This window comes from Coffea arabica, chromosome 9e (assembly GCF_036785885.1).
Source record: "Coffea arabica cultivar ET-39 chromosome 9e, Coffea Arabica ET-39 HiFi, whole genome shotgun sequence".
Classification (NCBI taxonomy): Eukaryota; Viridiplantae; Streptophyta; class Magnoliopsida; order Gentianales; family Rubiaceae; genus Coffea; species Coffea arabica.
Window position 1 is genome coordinate 34,045,303 of NC_092327.1, and position 16,225 is coordinate 34,061,527.

At 34.0% G+C, this 16,225-nt stretch overlaps 3 protein-coding genes across 7 annotated transcripts; 2 read left to right on the top strand and 1 right to left on the bottom strand.

Moving 5' to 3' along the window:
• Window positions 1–1,745: 1,745 nt before the first annotated feature.
• On the top strand, window positions 1,746–2,636 carry LOC113709815 (uncharacterized). The gene is made up of 2 exons (XM_027232670.2): window positions 1,746–2,351; window positions 2,457–2,636. The coding sequence occupies exons 1-2, from the start codon at window positions 1,746–1,748 to the stop codon at window positions 2,634–2,636; spliced, it is 786 nt and encodes a 261-aa protein (XP_027088471.2).
• A 2,257-nt stretch (window positions 2,637–4,893) lies between these two features.
• LOC113709265 (trimethyltridecatetraene synthase-like) lies at window positions 4,894–6,629 on the bottom strand. Its single transcript, XM_027231988.1, has 2 exons — window positions 5,727–6,629; window positions 4,894–5,517 (listed from the first exon to the last, which is right to left on the bottom strand). The coding sequence occupies exons 1-2, from the start codon at window positions 6,627–6,629 to the stop codon at window positions 4,894–4,896; spliced, it is 1,527 nt and encodes a 508-aa protein (XP_027087789.1).
• A 2,178-nt stretch (window positions 6,630–8,807) lies between these two features.
• On the top strand, window positions 8,808–12,700 carry LOC140014538 (protein ALP1-like). Of its 5 annotated transcripts, XM_072065510.1 has the most exons (4): window positions 8,811–9,023; window positions 9,837–10,370; window positions 10,479–10,704; window positions 10,800–11,391. In XM_072065510.1, the coding sequence occupies exons 2-4, from the start codon at window positions 9,843–9,845 to the stop codon at window positions 11,258–11,260; spliced, it is 1,215 nt and encodes a 404-aa protein (XP_071921611.1). In that variant the 5' UTR covers window positions 8,811–9,023; window positions 9,837–9,842; the 3' UTR covers window positions 11,261–11,391. The 5 variants fall into 5 exon arrangements, with proteins under 5 accessions (XP_071921613.1, XP_071921615.1, XP_071921612.1 ...); XM_072065512.1 differs by lacking the exon at window positions 10,800–11,391 and adding an exon at window positions 11,922–12,700 and having other exon boundaries at window positions 8,808–10,370; XM_072065514.1 differs by lacking the exons at window positions 9,837–10,370; window positions 10,800–11,391 and adding an exon at window positions 11,922–12,700 and having other exon boundaries at window positions 8,808–9,023.
• Window positions 12,701–16,225: the final 3,525 nt, after the last annotated feature.

Consider the following 16,225-nt stretch of genomic DNA (forward strand, 5'->3'; position numbering starts at 1 on the left):
CACATAATTTTCATCAGCTTCCTAATCGAGCAACCCAGAAGGGGTATTTTAGAGACTTCAATCCTGGAACCTTAACCAAAATTAACCGAAACAAAAGTCTTATAAGAAATACCCACCCAAAACCAAAAATGAAAACAAAAAAAATTTCTTGGACAAAAACTAGGGCTTTAGTCAATGATCTGCTAAACAAAATCAAAGTAGATCGTGATGAATAAGGAATCAGAGGGTGTAAGAAATCGAAAGATGGAGGTAGTGGGGGACAACATGCACGAAAGATGTAATATTTAGGAGAGGAAGTCAAGCAAATCAAGTAGGTTTAAGGACTACAATGTTGTCTGTTTTGTTATGTTAATAGCTTAATCATGGTTGGTAGGGATTATCTTATGTCAAACAATAGAGATTTTACTGCAACTGATGGTGGTTTAATTTTTTTTTTTGTTTTTTGTGGAAATGGGTTCATGTGGTCCCTAACCCTTAACTTTAATTTGTAATGTTACTTTCATGTTTTGAAGATGGTAGACAACACTATGCAGAATCATGTGCTTCTAAATTAGCAAATTGTGGGTGTAAATTATTTTAATTTGTTTGAAAATTAAATAGGTGCTGAGTCGGATGTGTTTAATCTATATATCTTCTATGGTAGGGCATACTTTGAAAAACCAGAAAGAAAATATTTGGGTGGTAGCATGGAGCTTTTTGAGGGGGTTTTGGCCACAAAAATAAATATGACTATTGTGAGAGATTTTGGCTACTTACTTGGGTGTCATGCAGATGCCAGTTATAGGTATAGAATCCCTACTGAAAGTGGTGGTTGAGACTTAGGCAAATAGATGTTGAAGAGGATGTAATAGACATGGCTGGCATAGGTAAACAAATTGAGAAAGTTGAACTTTATGTTGTTCATGAATTTCATATTAGATCCATAGATCCTAGTTCATACCACTCAACTGTTGAAAGTGAAACTAAGAAAGAAAGTGAGGATTTGTGGAATGTGGTCATCACATTTGATGACTTCATTGAGAATGAAGAACTTCCAGTTCATGTTCTTGTCCAAGAATTGAACAATAGTAAAGGGAGAGGTCCTGAAACTGAAGAAGAGGATGGTGTTGAGGCTGAAAATGAGGCAGAATCCAAGTCAGGTGATGATGGTAAAAGATTTCATGATAGTGACTGTGATTTTAGTAAAGATGAGGATGACATAATATTTAAGAATTGTATTGCTACTGTTGACAATGCAATTGATGGCCAGATTGTCATAGATAATGCTGGTGTTGGAAAGAAAGCTGCTATACCAAATGCTAAAGAGAAGAATGTACCAGTATAGACACATAAGCAAGAACAAGCAAAAGTAAAAGAAAGTATTGCTGCTGACTTTGACTTTGATGTTTATGACGAGGACCAGATTCCTATCCAAGAGGAATCAGATTCCATGAACACAGAGGAGTTACATAGTTGCCATGATTCCTCAGATGAAAACACTTCAAGAAGTAAGCCAAAATATGTGAGGTTCAGGCCAGAAGTTGACATGAAGGATCCTAAATTGTTTGTTGGTTTACTGTTTGACACGAAGATGCTATTTAAAAGCGTAGTTGGCAGTTGAATTATATTCAGTGAAGTAGGGTAAGGAGCATAGTTGGGAGAAGAATGACAAGGGAAGGATTAGGGCAAAATGCAAGAATTGAAAATGCAAGTGGTTTACTTATGTTGCAAAAGAACCAGATTCTGATGCATTTGTAATTAGAACAATGGGACCAGAACATCGGTGTGGTAGAACTTTCTATTACAAATGTGCAAACTTAGATTTTTTGGCTAGACATTACATGGAGTTTTTGCGCATGAATAGAAAAGTTACAGTTGATGCATTTAAAGAAAAAGTGCATAAGAAGTTAAATGTAAATATCACAAAGGATCAGGTTTACAAGACCTTTGTAAAAGCCAAAATCTTGATTGAAGGGAAGTATCGGCAACAGTACACAAGAATTTGGGACTACTGTGAGGAATTGTTGAGCTCAAATCCAGGCTCCACAGTGCATGTTGAGATAGAGGTTGATGAGGATAGTGGAAAAGAAAGATTCCACAGGCTGTATATTTGTTTTACAGCCTTGAAAAAAGGCTTTAAAGAAGGTTGCCACCCTGGACTTGGTGTTGATGGCTGCCATTTAAGAGGACCACACTCGGGAGTACTCTTGACTGCTGTAGGGCTTGATGCTAATGATTGCATCTATCATGTTGCCTATGCAGTTGTGGAGACTGAAAACAAGATGTCTTGGAATTGGTTCATCGAGTTCTTAAAGTTTGATCTTAAAATCCATGACCAGAAAAGATGGACATGTATTAGTGACAGACAAAAGGTTGTATGATGTCGTCCAGCCAAACATTTTATATTTTCTAATACTATTGTTCCAAAAAGTGCATGTTTAGACTAATTTGTGAACTTTTTGTAATTTATATGACAGGGATTGGATTCTGCAATCCAAGAAATTCTTCCAGGAGTAGAGCACAAACATTGCGTTAGACATTTATACAACAACTTCAAAAAGCACCATCCTAGCGAAACACTTAAAGGTATGTTTTGGGCATGTCCAAGGTCCTCATGTGTCAATAAGTTTGAAGCTGAAATGGAGGTGTTGAGGTAGTATGGTGAGGGTGCACACAAATGGTTGGTCGATAACATATCACCCAACCATTGGTCAAGGTCACATTTTAGGACTACTTGCAAGTGTGATATATTTCCTAAAAAATATTCTGGACTTTCTTATAACTTGTCCAAGAAATTTTTCAAGGTGTCAATTACTCATCAAAATCCTTCTAAGTAGTTGATTTTGACTAGATTTAATTTACCCACATTCTTTACTGTCTCACCACAACTTCGATATAGAGAAATATGGACCATTATTAAATATCAATTTATTTTTTAATCTACATATTTTGGTATAAAATTTTATTTATTTATTTTTTCGTTAAATGGTTATTAAGAACAAGGATAATGTTGTCAATTTGTGACCTTTGATTGAAATATTTAATCTTGTCAAACTGATAGGGAAAGTAAGTGAGATTTTAAAAATTGCAGGGGAACTGAGTGATATTATGAAAACTTTCAGAGGAGATTTCTGAAATTATCCATAAAAATATTACACTTTTAATAGTTGGGTGACATATTTGGTTGAAAAAAAAGGTTTAGTGATCAAGAGTAGTCCAAGCTAATAGTTTAATGGTATTTAGTGCCATTTGCTCTTATTATTATTATTATTAGTATTGCTAATATTAATATTACTATTATTAGTAATGTTATTATTATTAGTATTACTATTATTACTATTGCTATTATTAGTATTATTCGTATTATTACTATTACCACTATTACTAGAATTGCTATTATTATTATTATTATTATTATTATTTTTATTATTATTATTGCTATTGCTATTCCTATTACTATTGCTTATTGCTATTGCTATTGCTATTACTATTACTATTACTGCTGCTACTACTACTACTACTACTGTTGTTGTTGTTACTACTACTACTACTATTATTACTATTTGCGTGCACACCTTTAGCTATTAGATGAGTAAATTGAAAAAAAAAATTAAATGAAAGTTGAGGAAGGGACTGTATGGAACTCTCAGAAAATATTAGGTAAAATTAAATGGTTTCATGGTCCCCACTTATTTTGTTGTTAAAATAGGTGGGGTACTATCGGAGTAATTCAATAAAAAAAATACAATTATTATTCAATGATTTTCAATTACAAATTTGATAACACAAATGAGAACTTTTGTAATGCTATTTTGATAAAAATTTGACCGTTATACATGGCATTACAAACTATAGTGTTTTGAAACTAAAATTTGGTATAATCATTAGATTGAATGTCAATTGTCAAGGTTGTCCTCCTATAATATTCTAACTATAAATATATATTCAAACAACATATATCTTACATTATAACACCTATCTTTCTTACTCTTGATAAGGAGATTCTTGTCCTATATTCTACTACTTAACAATGTTAGGTATATTATACTTGTTTTAATGGTGTTATGTTAGGTTTTTGTCTAACCCATTGGTGTATATTAGGGTAAACTACACTCAGAGATAGGTTAGAGGTGAGGTGCTAAAATTTACTCTATTACATAATACTCTGTAGGTGCAAAACATTTTAAAGAGGGCAATCTAATCTGTGTCTCAACTCATGCAGTTGAACTTTTTTATGGTACAAAAATTTTACATTTTTTCATGCAATATTGAGGTAAGATAATCTAAGTCATTATCTAATTGAATCTAATTTGAGAAGTATTCATATTCACGTAGTTATATTTGGCCCAAAACCAACACCAACTCCCAATATTTCCCTAATATGAGCTAGGTGATTAGAACGGCAAGATATAAATGGAGAGGGGAGAATGAGTTCAACCATTAACTGATCCAAAGCAGGAACCTTTTAAGAGGAGGCTGATATTGATTGCTATTCACTCCTTGGGGTAATTGAGAATGAATAAATTTTGCTAACAAGGGAGTCAGTTATTTCCTCTGTGCAATCTTCAATATTTCCATGTCAATTCATCCACATGTCATAATTGTGATATTTTGCTTTGTTTTCTAGGAAAAAAAAAAAAGAAAAAGATTGTGACTTTTGTTCATTTCACAGTAGAATTCACGAAAAGCAATTTAAAGAAAGAAAAAAAAAACTTGATTGTGACTTCTGTTTTATTTCACAATAGGAATGACCAATACGAATGTCTAAGATCTTTTAGGTCAATTATACTGTCTCGACTCCTAAGCTCTCACCTAAAATGAGCTAAGTGATATAATCGGAGAGTGGAGAGTGAGTTCAACAGTTGACTGATACAAAGTAGGAACATATTTCAATTTTCTCTAGAATCGTACCCGCTAATAGACATTGACCGGCAAACGTGGTTCTGGGATCATAGCAAGTGATATCCTTGGATGAGTTGTGAGTCCATATAATTCTTCCATGCAAATTTCTTCTGGTTTCATGCCATGAGGCAATTTCCAGTTGAATCCATGCAACAAGTTGGCCAACGTTGATCGAACAAGCTTGATTCCAAGGTTATAGCCTGGACACCTCCGTCGACCTGAGCCAAATGGCAATAGCGCAAAATTTTGTCCCTTCATGTCAATATCCTTCTCCAAAAACCTCTCTGGAATGAATTCTTCAGGAGAATCCCAATACTTTGAGTTCCTCCCGATACTCCATGTGTTTATAAACACCGTTGTTCCTTTAGCAATGTGATAACCAGCTACAGTGCAATCCTCGATGGCATAATGGGGTGCAAGCAGCGTTGCCAGCGGATGTAACCTAAAAGTTTCCTTTATGATCGCCTCTAGAAAAGGCAGTTTTGAGAAATCAGCCTCTTCCACCCACTTATCTTTCCCTATCACTCTATCAAGCTCTTCAGTTGCCTTTCGAATTAGACGTGGATGTTTGAGAAGTTCATTCATTGCCCATTCTACCGTGGTAGCTGAGGTATCTGTACCACCAGCTAGTAAGTCCTGGACATGATCAAATATTGGTAAAGTTAGTCCTGCCCTGATCCTGAATTGGTGAAGTATCATGCTTTACAACAGATTGAATCAGAAGAAAGCAGTTATGTTTAATGCGGCACATTATCCTAAGCAAAGCTGCTAGATTTGAGATTCGGTAAGTTAAAAAGAGGTAAAGAGATCTAGAAATTTCATTAAACCACAAGAAGAAATAGCACCTGAATTAGCCCTTTTATCTGATCTCTGGTGAGTTTGACCTGGAGATCAGGATCTTCAGCATATTGCAATAGAATGTCCACCATGTCCTTGGGGATAAAATCTTTCTCCGTTTTCCTCCTGGCCTGGTGATCATCAAGCACATGGTTATGGAATCTATCAAATTTCTTGTAAAGTTCTTTCATTTGCTTTATGTAACCCTGGAGATCAAATCTGTCGAGCCACGGTATCCAATCCCCGATATTGAACACACCACCCAGCCAAAACCATGTATCTATCATCTCTTGGAACTCTTCAAAGGTAACTATAGATCCTTCCCCTTCAGATTGGGCAAAGTACTTGTTACTCAAAACCATTTGGCATGCACTGGAGAGGGTAAGACGCATTAGATGATCTCTCATAACTACTGGCTTTCCAGATAGAGCATACAAACGAGAAATGAAAGCACGCCTTTCTTCAATACGTATGCTGTCGAAGAAGTCAAGTCGCTTTGGATTAAATATTTGGGTTAGATAAAGTTTACGAGCTTGTCGCCAGAATGGACCATAAGGCGCCCATGTCATGTCGGAGCAGTTGTAGCTAGTATATTTGCCAGCAGCAGTTGCAGGCCGAGAGGCGAAGATGTTGTCATGCGTTTGCAAGAATTCTTTTGCCATTTCAGGGGATGAAGCTACTACAACAGGGCTGGAACCAAGTTTTAGTTGCATGATTTCTCCATATTTCCGGGACAGCAAGTGTAAAGATTGATGTGGGATTGAACCTAGGAGGTTCAAGTTGCCAATAATAGGCCATGGTTTTGGTCCTGGTGGATGATTTAACTTCAGGCGTTTGTGAGTGGATATTTTTGAGAGAAAAGCCCATGCAACAATCCCTGCCAAGGCTAAGAGCAGCCAAGTGCTTTCCATCAGGGCTGAATAATAAGTTATGGCAGTGAACTCCTCTGGGGGTCTAAATACGGAACTTCAGTGGGGGTTTTATGTACATGGTAAAGTTTGACAAGGTTAATCCGTGGCACATTCATTGAATTCGAATTTTTTCTTCGAATAAAAGATTTAAAAACTAAGAAAAAATTTGCATAGTGGTTGTTACTGTAATGCAACTAAATATAACAAAAATAACTATTGTTGAAATAGGAACAGTTACTTATGTTGCTAGAAATACATATGAAGAGAGTTGAGGTGAAAAAAATTGAAACATTGATGAACAGGTTTTGAAAATATAATTTAAAATATTAGAGAGAACAAGTATAGTCTCCTAAAATTTAAGACGGAAGTCATACAATTCACCAAATCTTTCTAATTGTGGTTCTAATTGCAAGGCGACGACCAGAAATTTTTGAGAATCAAACCCAAAAAAAAAATTTTTTTGAGAGCGGTACCCGCCCCATTCACCATTTGGCTGATTCGACCCGTACCTTGTGGGTCAGCCATTTTTTGACCCTTACCCACCCCGTATATCAGCGGGTACCCTATAATCGGATACCCGCTGAGATAGGGTCGGGTCAGCAGATACCCGCCCCATCTCATTTATCATTTAATTTAATAAAAATGATTTATACTAATTTAATTTTATATTTTACACATTCATCTAAGATTTAACAAATTTTTTTTCTAAAAAAAGGTTTCCCACCAAGAAACAAGCATGTGAAAAGAATATAAGATAAAGGAAAAAAATTAAAAGAATTTAAAATCAATAAAAGTTTGAAATAAGTAGCACAATTTTTAATATATATGTTCCACATTAATTAAACTTTTTTCTATAAAATATAAGATCATGACCTCTACAAATGAATCTTGTAAATAAACTATAGTCTCTCATATTTGTAATGCAATTTGTTCAATAAAATTACTTATTTAATTCTAAATTATTATTTTATAGTGCGTGTATAAAAATAAAAATAAAATATATATATATATGCGGGGTGGATCGGGTACCCACGAGTTTTTAATTATGTGACCCTAACCCGCCCCGCATCTTAGGGGTATTCGACTCTCTTTTGACCCGATCAAATAATAAAAATTAGATATCCTAATTTTCGGATCGGAACGGATCGAATATGACGGATTTTTGGATTAGCAGATAATTTTGCCCACCCTGACCTAAAACAAGCTCTACTTTTTCTAGTGAAAATACAAACTCTTCCAATAATATGAAGGCAATGAAATTAATGAGGTGAATAGATTGAGCCAATATGATAGGAAAACTGGCATTAAATTTCCAAAATAAACCTATAGTATTGACTATTGAGGGAAAAGTATCAATTAGTGATTTGTGATGTTGACTTTGAATGACATGAGGTCAAGCTTATCCAACGATTATGCCCCATCAATCACTTTTTGCCATTGATAAACTTTGCTAAAAGCCTCTAAATTTTTGCCAAACGTCTCAGCTTTTCTTTTGTCAGAGTGTAGAATTGTAGGAATTTGAAAAGTAGTTGACGCCGTGCAGCATTATCACATCTTAATTTGAAGAGTAGTTACTCTTATAGATTATGCATACAAGTATAGGAACCAGAAAATATATCTCATATAACCTAAAAATTTTTAGGTATTTGCAGGGCCGGGAATTTAAATTTATATAAAGTGTTTTTAAAATTTTTTTAATTTTATAGGGGAGGAAAATCTAATTTTATAAGACTTTGGGGGACAGGGGCCCCTTAGTTCCGTCCTTGTCTACAAGGCAAATGAAAATATAGAAACACTTCCACAAAAGATTAGGGACTTTTGCCGTTACTAGTGGTAAATGTATGGTACAATATAGACAATTAGTCAGTAACATAACTAATGTAGATAATAAACGTAAACATTAACACAACAACAAGATGAAAAAACACAACAATCATTTTACACATTAAAATTAGTGTCCTATATTTAATCTCCAACATCTAATTACAAAACACACTATATCCACTTTCAAATGCACTCTAAGGGGCTGCTTGGTTAAAGGGTTTGGGAATCAAATAATGGAATGAACCCCTTATTTGTTGCTTGGGTTAAGTCTATTGGAATGCAATTTCTGGAATCATTTCTAAAAAAATCGGACTTTCACCATTCCTGAGTAAATTGGGAGGTTTTGGACAAAACCCTCAACTCATTCCCGAGCAAAAATATTTATGACGAACCTACCCTCTTTTTTTCTTCATTACACGCCGCACCTTCTGTTCTTCTTCTTCATCAGATTTTCTACCTCTTCTACTTCACCGGTTGGACAACCATAAAGATCAGTGGCTTTCGACTCTCCTTGGACAACGAATTCTAGAGTTGAAGAGTCTTCTACTAGGGTGAATTCCTTGATCCCAGGTCAGTGGATTACAAACTCCCTTGCCTCTGCAATTTTCTTTTCGTATGCAAGCTTTTCTCTTTCTTCTTCTCTGTTTTTTCAGGCTACTCATTGGGTAGCTGAAAATAAAGAAGAAAAGAAGGGAATCTGATACAATAACACTAACTGGACCAAAATGCTATGCTCTGGACCCATCACCTTCTCACTTTTATTCCACTCACGCTACACAATCTGTCAGTTTTGCAAAAAGTCTTCCTTCCATGAATTCATATTCTTTTGTCACAAAATCCAATAAGAAATTATTTCCGCAACAAATACACTATTATTGGTGAGAATAATACATGTTTTTAATCCATGTATTTTGTTGTAATACATGTATTTTAATTCACTTACTTCAACAAATACATTATTTTGTTCTTTTTTTTGGTGAGATAAATGTTAATGTCACTAGATTTGTCATTTTTATGTTTTTAATGTGTTTTCTTGGATTACGCATTCAATGGAGGTCAATCAATTCTTGATCTTTTGGTTATTTGATCCGTGAATACTGGTATAGTTTGGGTGGGTTTCTACATGCCCTGTACCTGTTTGTAAAATTGTCTGCTTGAATAGCTTTCAGTTTCATAGTTATTCGTACATTAGGATTTCAAGTTTCAACCATCAATTTCGTTTGTTTATGCTTATTTATATCTATACATCATTGTGTTTACGGATGTATGATGCATGTCTAGGCCCTTTTAATAAGATCAATTGATGTTTAATGCATTTGAAGATTTTGATGCCGTAATCTAGTTTGGTGAATACTTACGTTTGGTTGTCATATTGTTATGTAGACAAAGATGCCACGTTTGCCTATTGAAAACAGAAGACGCAAAAAATATCGAGGGCAAAGCCAGATTTTATCAGGAATGATAATGGTTGTTATTGCACTGTTTATGATGTGGTACCAGTTAATATTCATACATCTCAAAAGTAGAAGAAGCCAAATAAAATCAAAAGAAGAAAAAGTCACTGAGCGCATGCAACACTTATTCAATTTGACTAGGGAGAGTGATGCTTATTGTATTAGCGAACTTCGTATGGATAGACGAACATTTGGGATATTATGTGAAATGATTAGAGACACTGGAGGTTTGAAAGCTACAAGAAACATGTCAATAGAAGAAATTGTTGCCATGTTTGTATATGTTTTGGCTCACCACAAGAAAAGTAGAACAATTTGTGGTCTATTTTGGAGAAGTAGAGAAACGGTGAGTCGTCAATTTAATCTTTGCCTCCTAGCAGTTTTGAAATTGCATACTATATTACTTAAGAAGCCTGAGCCTATTACCGAAGATTGCACAGATGAGAGATGGAAATGTTTTAAGGTAATTCAAACATTAAAATACAATCATTTAATAAAATGTATGTTTTCATCTAAACTATCCAATATAGACATTTTAACTCATTTATATTTTTTATTTTTGTTAAAATAGAATTGTTTAGGTGCCTTAGATGGGACATTAATAGATGTGACACCACCCACCGAACAAAAATCAAGATACCGAACGAGAAAAGGAAGTATTGCAACGAATGTATTAGGGGTTTGTTCTCCTAATATGCAATTTATCTATGTCTTGCCTGGTTGGGAAGGTTCGGCACATGATGGTCGTGTGCTTCGAAATGCTATCTCTAGACCAAATGGTCTTAGAGTCCCACAAGGTAAACATATATTGCAGTATTCAATACCATTCAATCAATTTTTTTTCGAAAATAAGGTAGTCTAGTATTAATTTGTACATGATTGAATTTTGAAGGTTGTTATTACTTGGTGGATGCTGGATATTGTAATGCTGATGGATTTCTTGCCCCTTATCGAGGGCAAAGATATCACCTTAATGAATTCAATGGTTATCGACCACAAAGACCAGAGGAATATTTCAACATGAAACATTCTAAAGCTAGAAATATCATAGAAAGATGTTTTGGATTGCTAAAAGGAAGGTGGAAGATTCTAGCATCCCCTTCATTTTTTCCAATTCAAACACAAGTGCGAATAATTATGGCATGTTGTCTGCTGCACAACTTGATAAGGAAGTTCATGACTTTTGATCCACAAGAATTACTACAAAGTGAAGAAAATGAAAGTGAAGATGAAGACAGTGATGAAGAAGTAGAGTACATATCCACTATTTTGCCAAGTGATCAATGGGCAAATTTTAGAAATAATTTAGCACATGAAATGTTTGACAATTGGAGGGCTGGACTTAGTATTTAGCTATGAATGGATGTTTAGCTCTTAGACTCATTAAATTTGGATTGACATTTGATGTACTCTTGTAGTGGATTTGTGAATTAGATTGACACTTGATGTATGTTCTTTTAAATTTGGATTGACTTTTAATTGTATGTTCTTTTATGTGTTTTGTTATATTATAAATTTCAGTTATATGCTATTGTGTATCAAAATTAATTGATATATATGGGTTGACTTCTAAATGATAGGATGGAGAATGATGAAATTGTACGTGGAAGAGGGAAAAATAAATGTTTTTGGACTGGTGAAGAGGTAAAAGTGCTCATAGAATCATTGCAAGAGTTGGCTTGTGATCCAATGTGGAAATCAGATGGAGGATTTAAAAATAATTATATGAGCGAATTGCTTAAAATTATCTTGCGTAAGCAACCTACTTTTACCAAACAAGTCAGCCCACATATTGAATCAAAAGTTAAGTGGCTGAAAAATAGGTTCCATGCAATTGTTGAAATGTGCAAAGAAAGTGGTTGTAGTTGGAATGATGCTGAGAAAAAGATTTCTTGTGAAAAACAGTGGTATGATGATTGGTGCAAGGTAAGAAATTGATTACTTTTTACATTCTGATATGTTCTTTTTCAACCTTTTATTAAGATTATCATTTATCTTTCTATTCTATCTCTAGACTCATAAGGATGCGAAGGGCCTTTGGGATGTCAAATTTCCATATTTAGGAGATCTTGAAATTGTATATGGAAGAGACAGAGCCACTGGAAATGTTGCTGAAGATTTTGCACAAGCTGTCCAAGATATGGAAGATGTCCAAAATTTGGAGGAAGGAGATGAAGGGCTTGATGCTATGTCAAACTCGGATAATGATAAGGTAGAAGAAGATGAAGTAAATTCCATGGAGCAATCAACTCAACCAAGCTCAACAAGTACAAGAAATTCCAAGAAACAAAAGAAACAATCCCCTCCCATTGCAAATGTGTCAAAAAAAATGAAATCTGCATCAACAACAAGGGGTGATCTTGATGCATCATTGCAACTTCTCACCAGCAAATTTGGAGATTTCGTGGAGGGAATTCAAGCTAATTTCACAACTATGGCAGCAGCCATGTCAAATGAGGATAAACGTGAGCAATTGGTCTCCGATAGAAGAGATCAAGTTGTTGCTGAGTTAATGAAACTTGCTTTACCGAGTGGAGATGTAATGAATGCAGCCGACATACTTTCGGAGCAGATTTCCAAGCTTCATGTGTTCTACAATCTTCCTGCAGAAATGAAACAACAATATGTAATTAACCTCCTTTATCCTCCATCTACTCGCTGAAGTAAAATTATTGTTAGCTGGAAAGTGATGATTTGATGGCAATTTCTTTTTGTTATGGTGATTGTTAGATGGTTATATGATTAGTCTTTTGGAGATTGTGGACATTGAGTGGCACTCTCGACTGGATTAGACAATTGACTTGTATTTGGTATGGTTAGCTTTTGTGATTTGAGTCTCCTTCTTTTGTTCATATATGTAAGGAGAGATCTATTTCATATCATTAGCTAATATAGGAACTACAAATGACTTGTTAATGGAGTAAATTTCCAAAAAGAAAGAGTTTTTAAACTAACTTCCTAAAGGCTGGCAATTTTTGAGTCTCTTCCCAAAGGGTGAAAAACACATTCAAGAAATGCGTTCTTCCAAATAAAAATGCAACTTTCAAATACGTTATTTTAATTTTCGTAAATTTGTTTAAATATAAAAAATTGGTTAAATAGCTTATTAAATACAAAACCTGCTAATTTCCCATAAAGAGCTGGTATCTTATGAGTAATTTCTTTTTTTTTTTAACTTTCACATATTTAATTTATGTTAAATACAAAACATACTAGTTTTCCTTTGGGCGCTATTTAATCAATTTTTTCCATAAAGAGTTGGTATGTTTTCCATAAAGAGTTGGTACAAAACATACTACAAAACCTGTCAGTTTTCCTTAAAGAGCTGGTATCTTATGGGCAATTTTGTTTTTTTAACTTTCACATATTTAATTTATGTTAAATACAAAACATACTAGTTTTCCTTTGGGCACTATTTAATCAATTTTTTCCATAAAGCTGGTACAAAACCTGCCAGTTTTCCATAAAGAGCTGGTATCTTATGGGCTATTTAACCAATTTTTCATATTTAAACAAATTTCCAAAACATAAAATAACGTATTTGAAAGTTGCGTTTTTATTTGGAAGAACACATTCCTTGGATGCATTTTTCACCCTTTGGGAAGAGACTCAAAAATCGTCACCTTTTGGGTGATTGTTTAAAAACTCCTTTTTTTGGGAATTTACTCCTTGTTAATGCAGCCACTATATTTATTTTCTGGTATTAATTTTTTTATTATTTATGATTTTCTTATGTTTTATCAAAAAGTTAATAACTATTGTAGTTACAATTATGAAAATGTTAATTTGTCGTATGTGTAATTCTTTTGTTTTAGAAGAATTGTTATATCAGGGGTAAATTTGGAATTTAATTGCATTTAATTCCGAAACACTCATCAAACCAAGCATCAGGAATTGGAATAATGCTAATTCCAATGTGTGAACCAAGCAAGATATTGAAATGAAAAGTTTTAATTCCAAAACCAGAGTCTATGATTCCAATTACAATTCCAATTCCTAAGCTTGAACCAAGCGCCCCCTAAGAATTTGGAGGGAGTTAAACCTCGCGTTTGTGATTGACAGGGACCAAAGCTTCAGTTGGACATCTCGACAAAATAAAAAATGTATCCCTGTGTCACTTCACATTCGTTGGAGCAGAGTCAATCTTCAAACGTAACAAAATTTCTATTACAAGTTGGAAAAGTATACTTATTGTTTCCTTCGACGCATATTACCCTTATAGTTATTGGATGGAAAAATTGTTAAAAATTCCCTTACATTTTGTTACATAAAATTTTCTATCACATATTTTTAAAATATTAACTTTACGTATCTTACAAAATTAAGATGATGAAATTTGATTCCAATTTAAGTCTTCAACAACTTTTTACCATGAAATCACTATGTGACCCACATGCAGTTTTTTTTTAATATAAAAAAGGTTAGATCTTACTTTTTTTAGTGAAAAACAAATATGATTTGTGTCAAATTATAATTTTTTAGGAGTAAAAATTAATATGGACCAGATCATTTATTTTAACTATAAATAGGATCTAATCTTTTTGCTAAAAAAAATGATCATGCGTGGGTCATGTGATGGATTTAGGGTAGAACGTGAACAAAAACCCAAATTAGGACCAAATTTTATGTATTTGATTTTATAATGGACATAAAGTTATTATTTTAAAAGTTATCAAACATTTCCTTTATTCACCTATGATGAAAAGCTAATGTATAACTTCTATAAATAAGGAAGCATTTGGTAGGTGAGTCTTAAGTCCAATCATAACCTTACATATCGATTTTTAAAATCCAACATAAGCTCGTTCCTTAAATTTAGTGGCTAAATATCATTAAATTGGGTATAATGTTGATTACCCACCCATTTTAAACATAATATTATGAAGGGTCTATCTAATAGATGCTAATTGGATACTCGCTAAGATATATTTCATGTGTTATATTGTAAGAAATATAAAATTAATTAGGAAAAGTAAATTATTACAAGAGAAGGTAGATAAGATTAAATAGGAAAAGTATACCAATGCAAGGAAAGATAATACACACATCAGCAGCTTGGTGTTACACAAATATTTACACCTCAATCATCAGTAAGGTAAGCCAGAACACTCATCTATTGAAACACACATGACGTTGGAATTGACAGCTTACTCTATTAACCTAGATTGTTCGAGAGGACATCTCGGTGACTTTCAGATGAGGCTAGTTTCCCAGGTGGTAAATCATGATGGACTATCTTACAAAAGATTAAACGAATTCATGGAAAAGTTAAATGAAAATGTGCTTACGGAACTGTGATTTTTTGGGTTAGACTGCGACGAGACGATGACTTCCATTTGTCTTGCTGCAGGATTTGTTTGTACGGGGTTGAAAAGTGTGGCATCGATAAGACCAAACGTGGGTTGATGGCATTTCACTATGCTAACTTTAATTATTTATCGATTGTTGTTTTCTTTACTGGAGACAGAGCTACAAAATTTTCTCTGCCAAATCAAGTTGCACCCAATTTGCCATGTCCTTGGCCACTTTCTTTCGCATGTGAGCAGGGTTTGAAAAAGGGTGGATTCTCCTTTTGTGATTTGGCAAATCTACTTGCACCCCAATATCAGTATTGCTTCATCAGGAGTTTCTGAGTGAGGAGGAATGCCACTTCAGTTGCAAGAGAGGAGGAATTGAACCAAAAAAAGGCAAAAAATTATTAAGTTGGAAAGAGATACATTATATTGTGGTGCGATATATATGTGATAAAAAAGTAGTTAAAAATATAAAAAAATGATTGATAAATATATTTATGATGTAAATAAAATATTATTTGAGAAAAAGTTTGTACCCAAAGAAATATATTACTGTGCATCCTTTCTCCTTTTGACGTTTCAAAGAAATGTACAGGAAGTGATAGAATTAGAGTTCTCACGGTTTCTTCACATGTAGATTGACCGAATTTTCTTGCTCTACGCCCAAGGATGAGCATAAGTGGGAGAGACTGTATAGCTGAAATTTACCCAAAAAAAGAATAATTAGGATCTTCATTTCCATCTAGGCCAAATTTTGTCCAAGAGGCACCTTGGACCAACCCCAGATGGCATGTACAGGTTTGGAATCTTTTGAGACCAATAATCCCATTAGCAGACTGGTAAGAATCCGCTCCACATTCGTCAGGATTTGTATGTAACGAATACAATTGTGTTTTGTAACCTTTTTTTTCTTTTAATGTAATGTATACCCAATTTAGAGTGACACGTTTTCTACACTGCAACAAAGCGTTTGACTAGTTTTTGAGTATAGCTTAATAAAGACAAAGTTAGCAATATCATACTA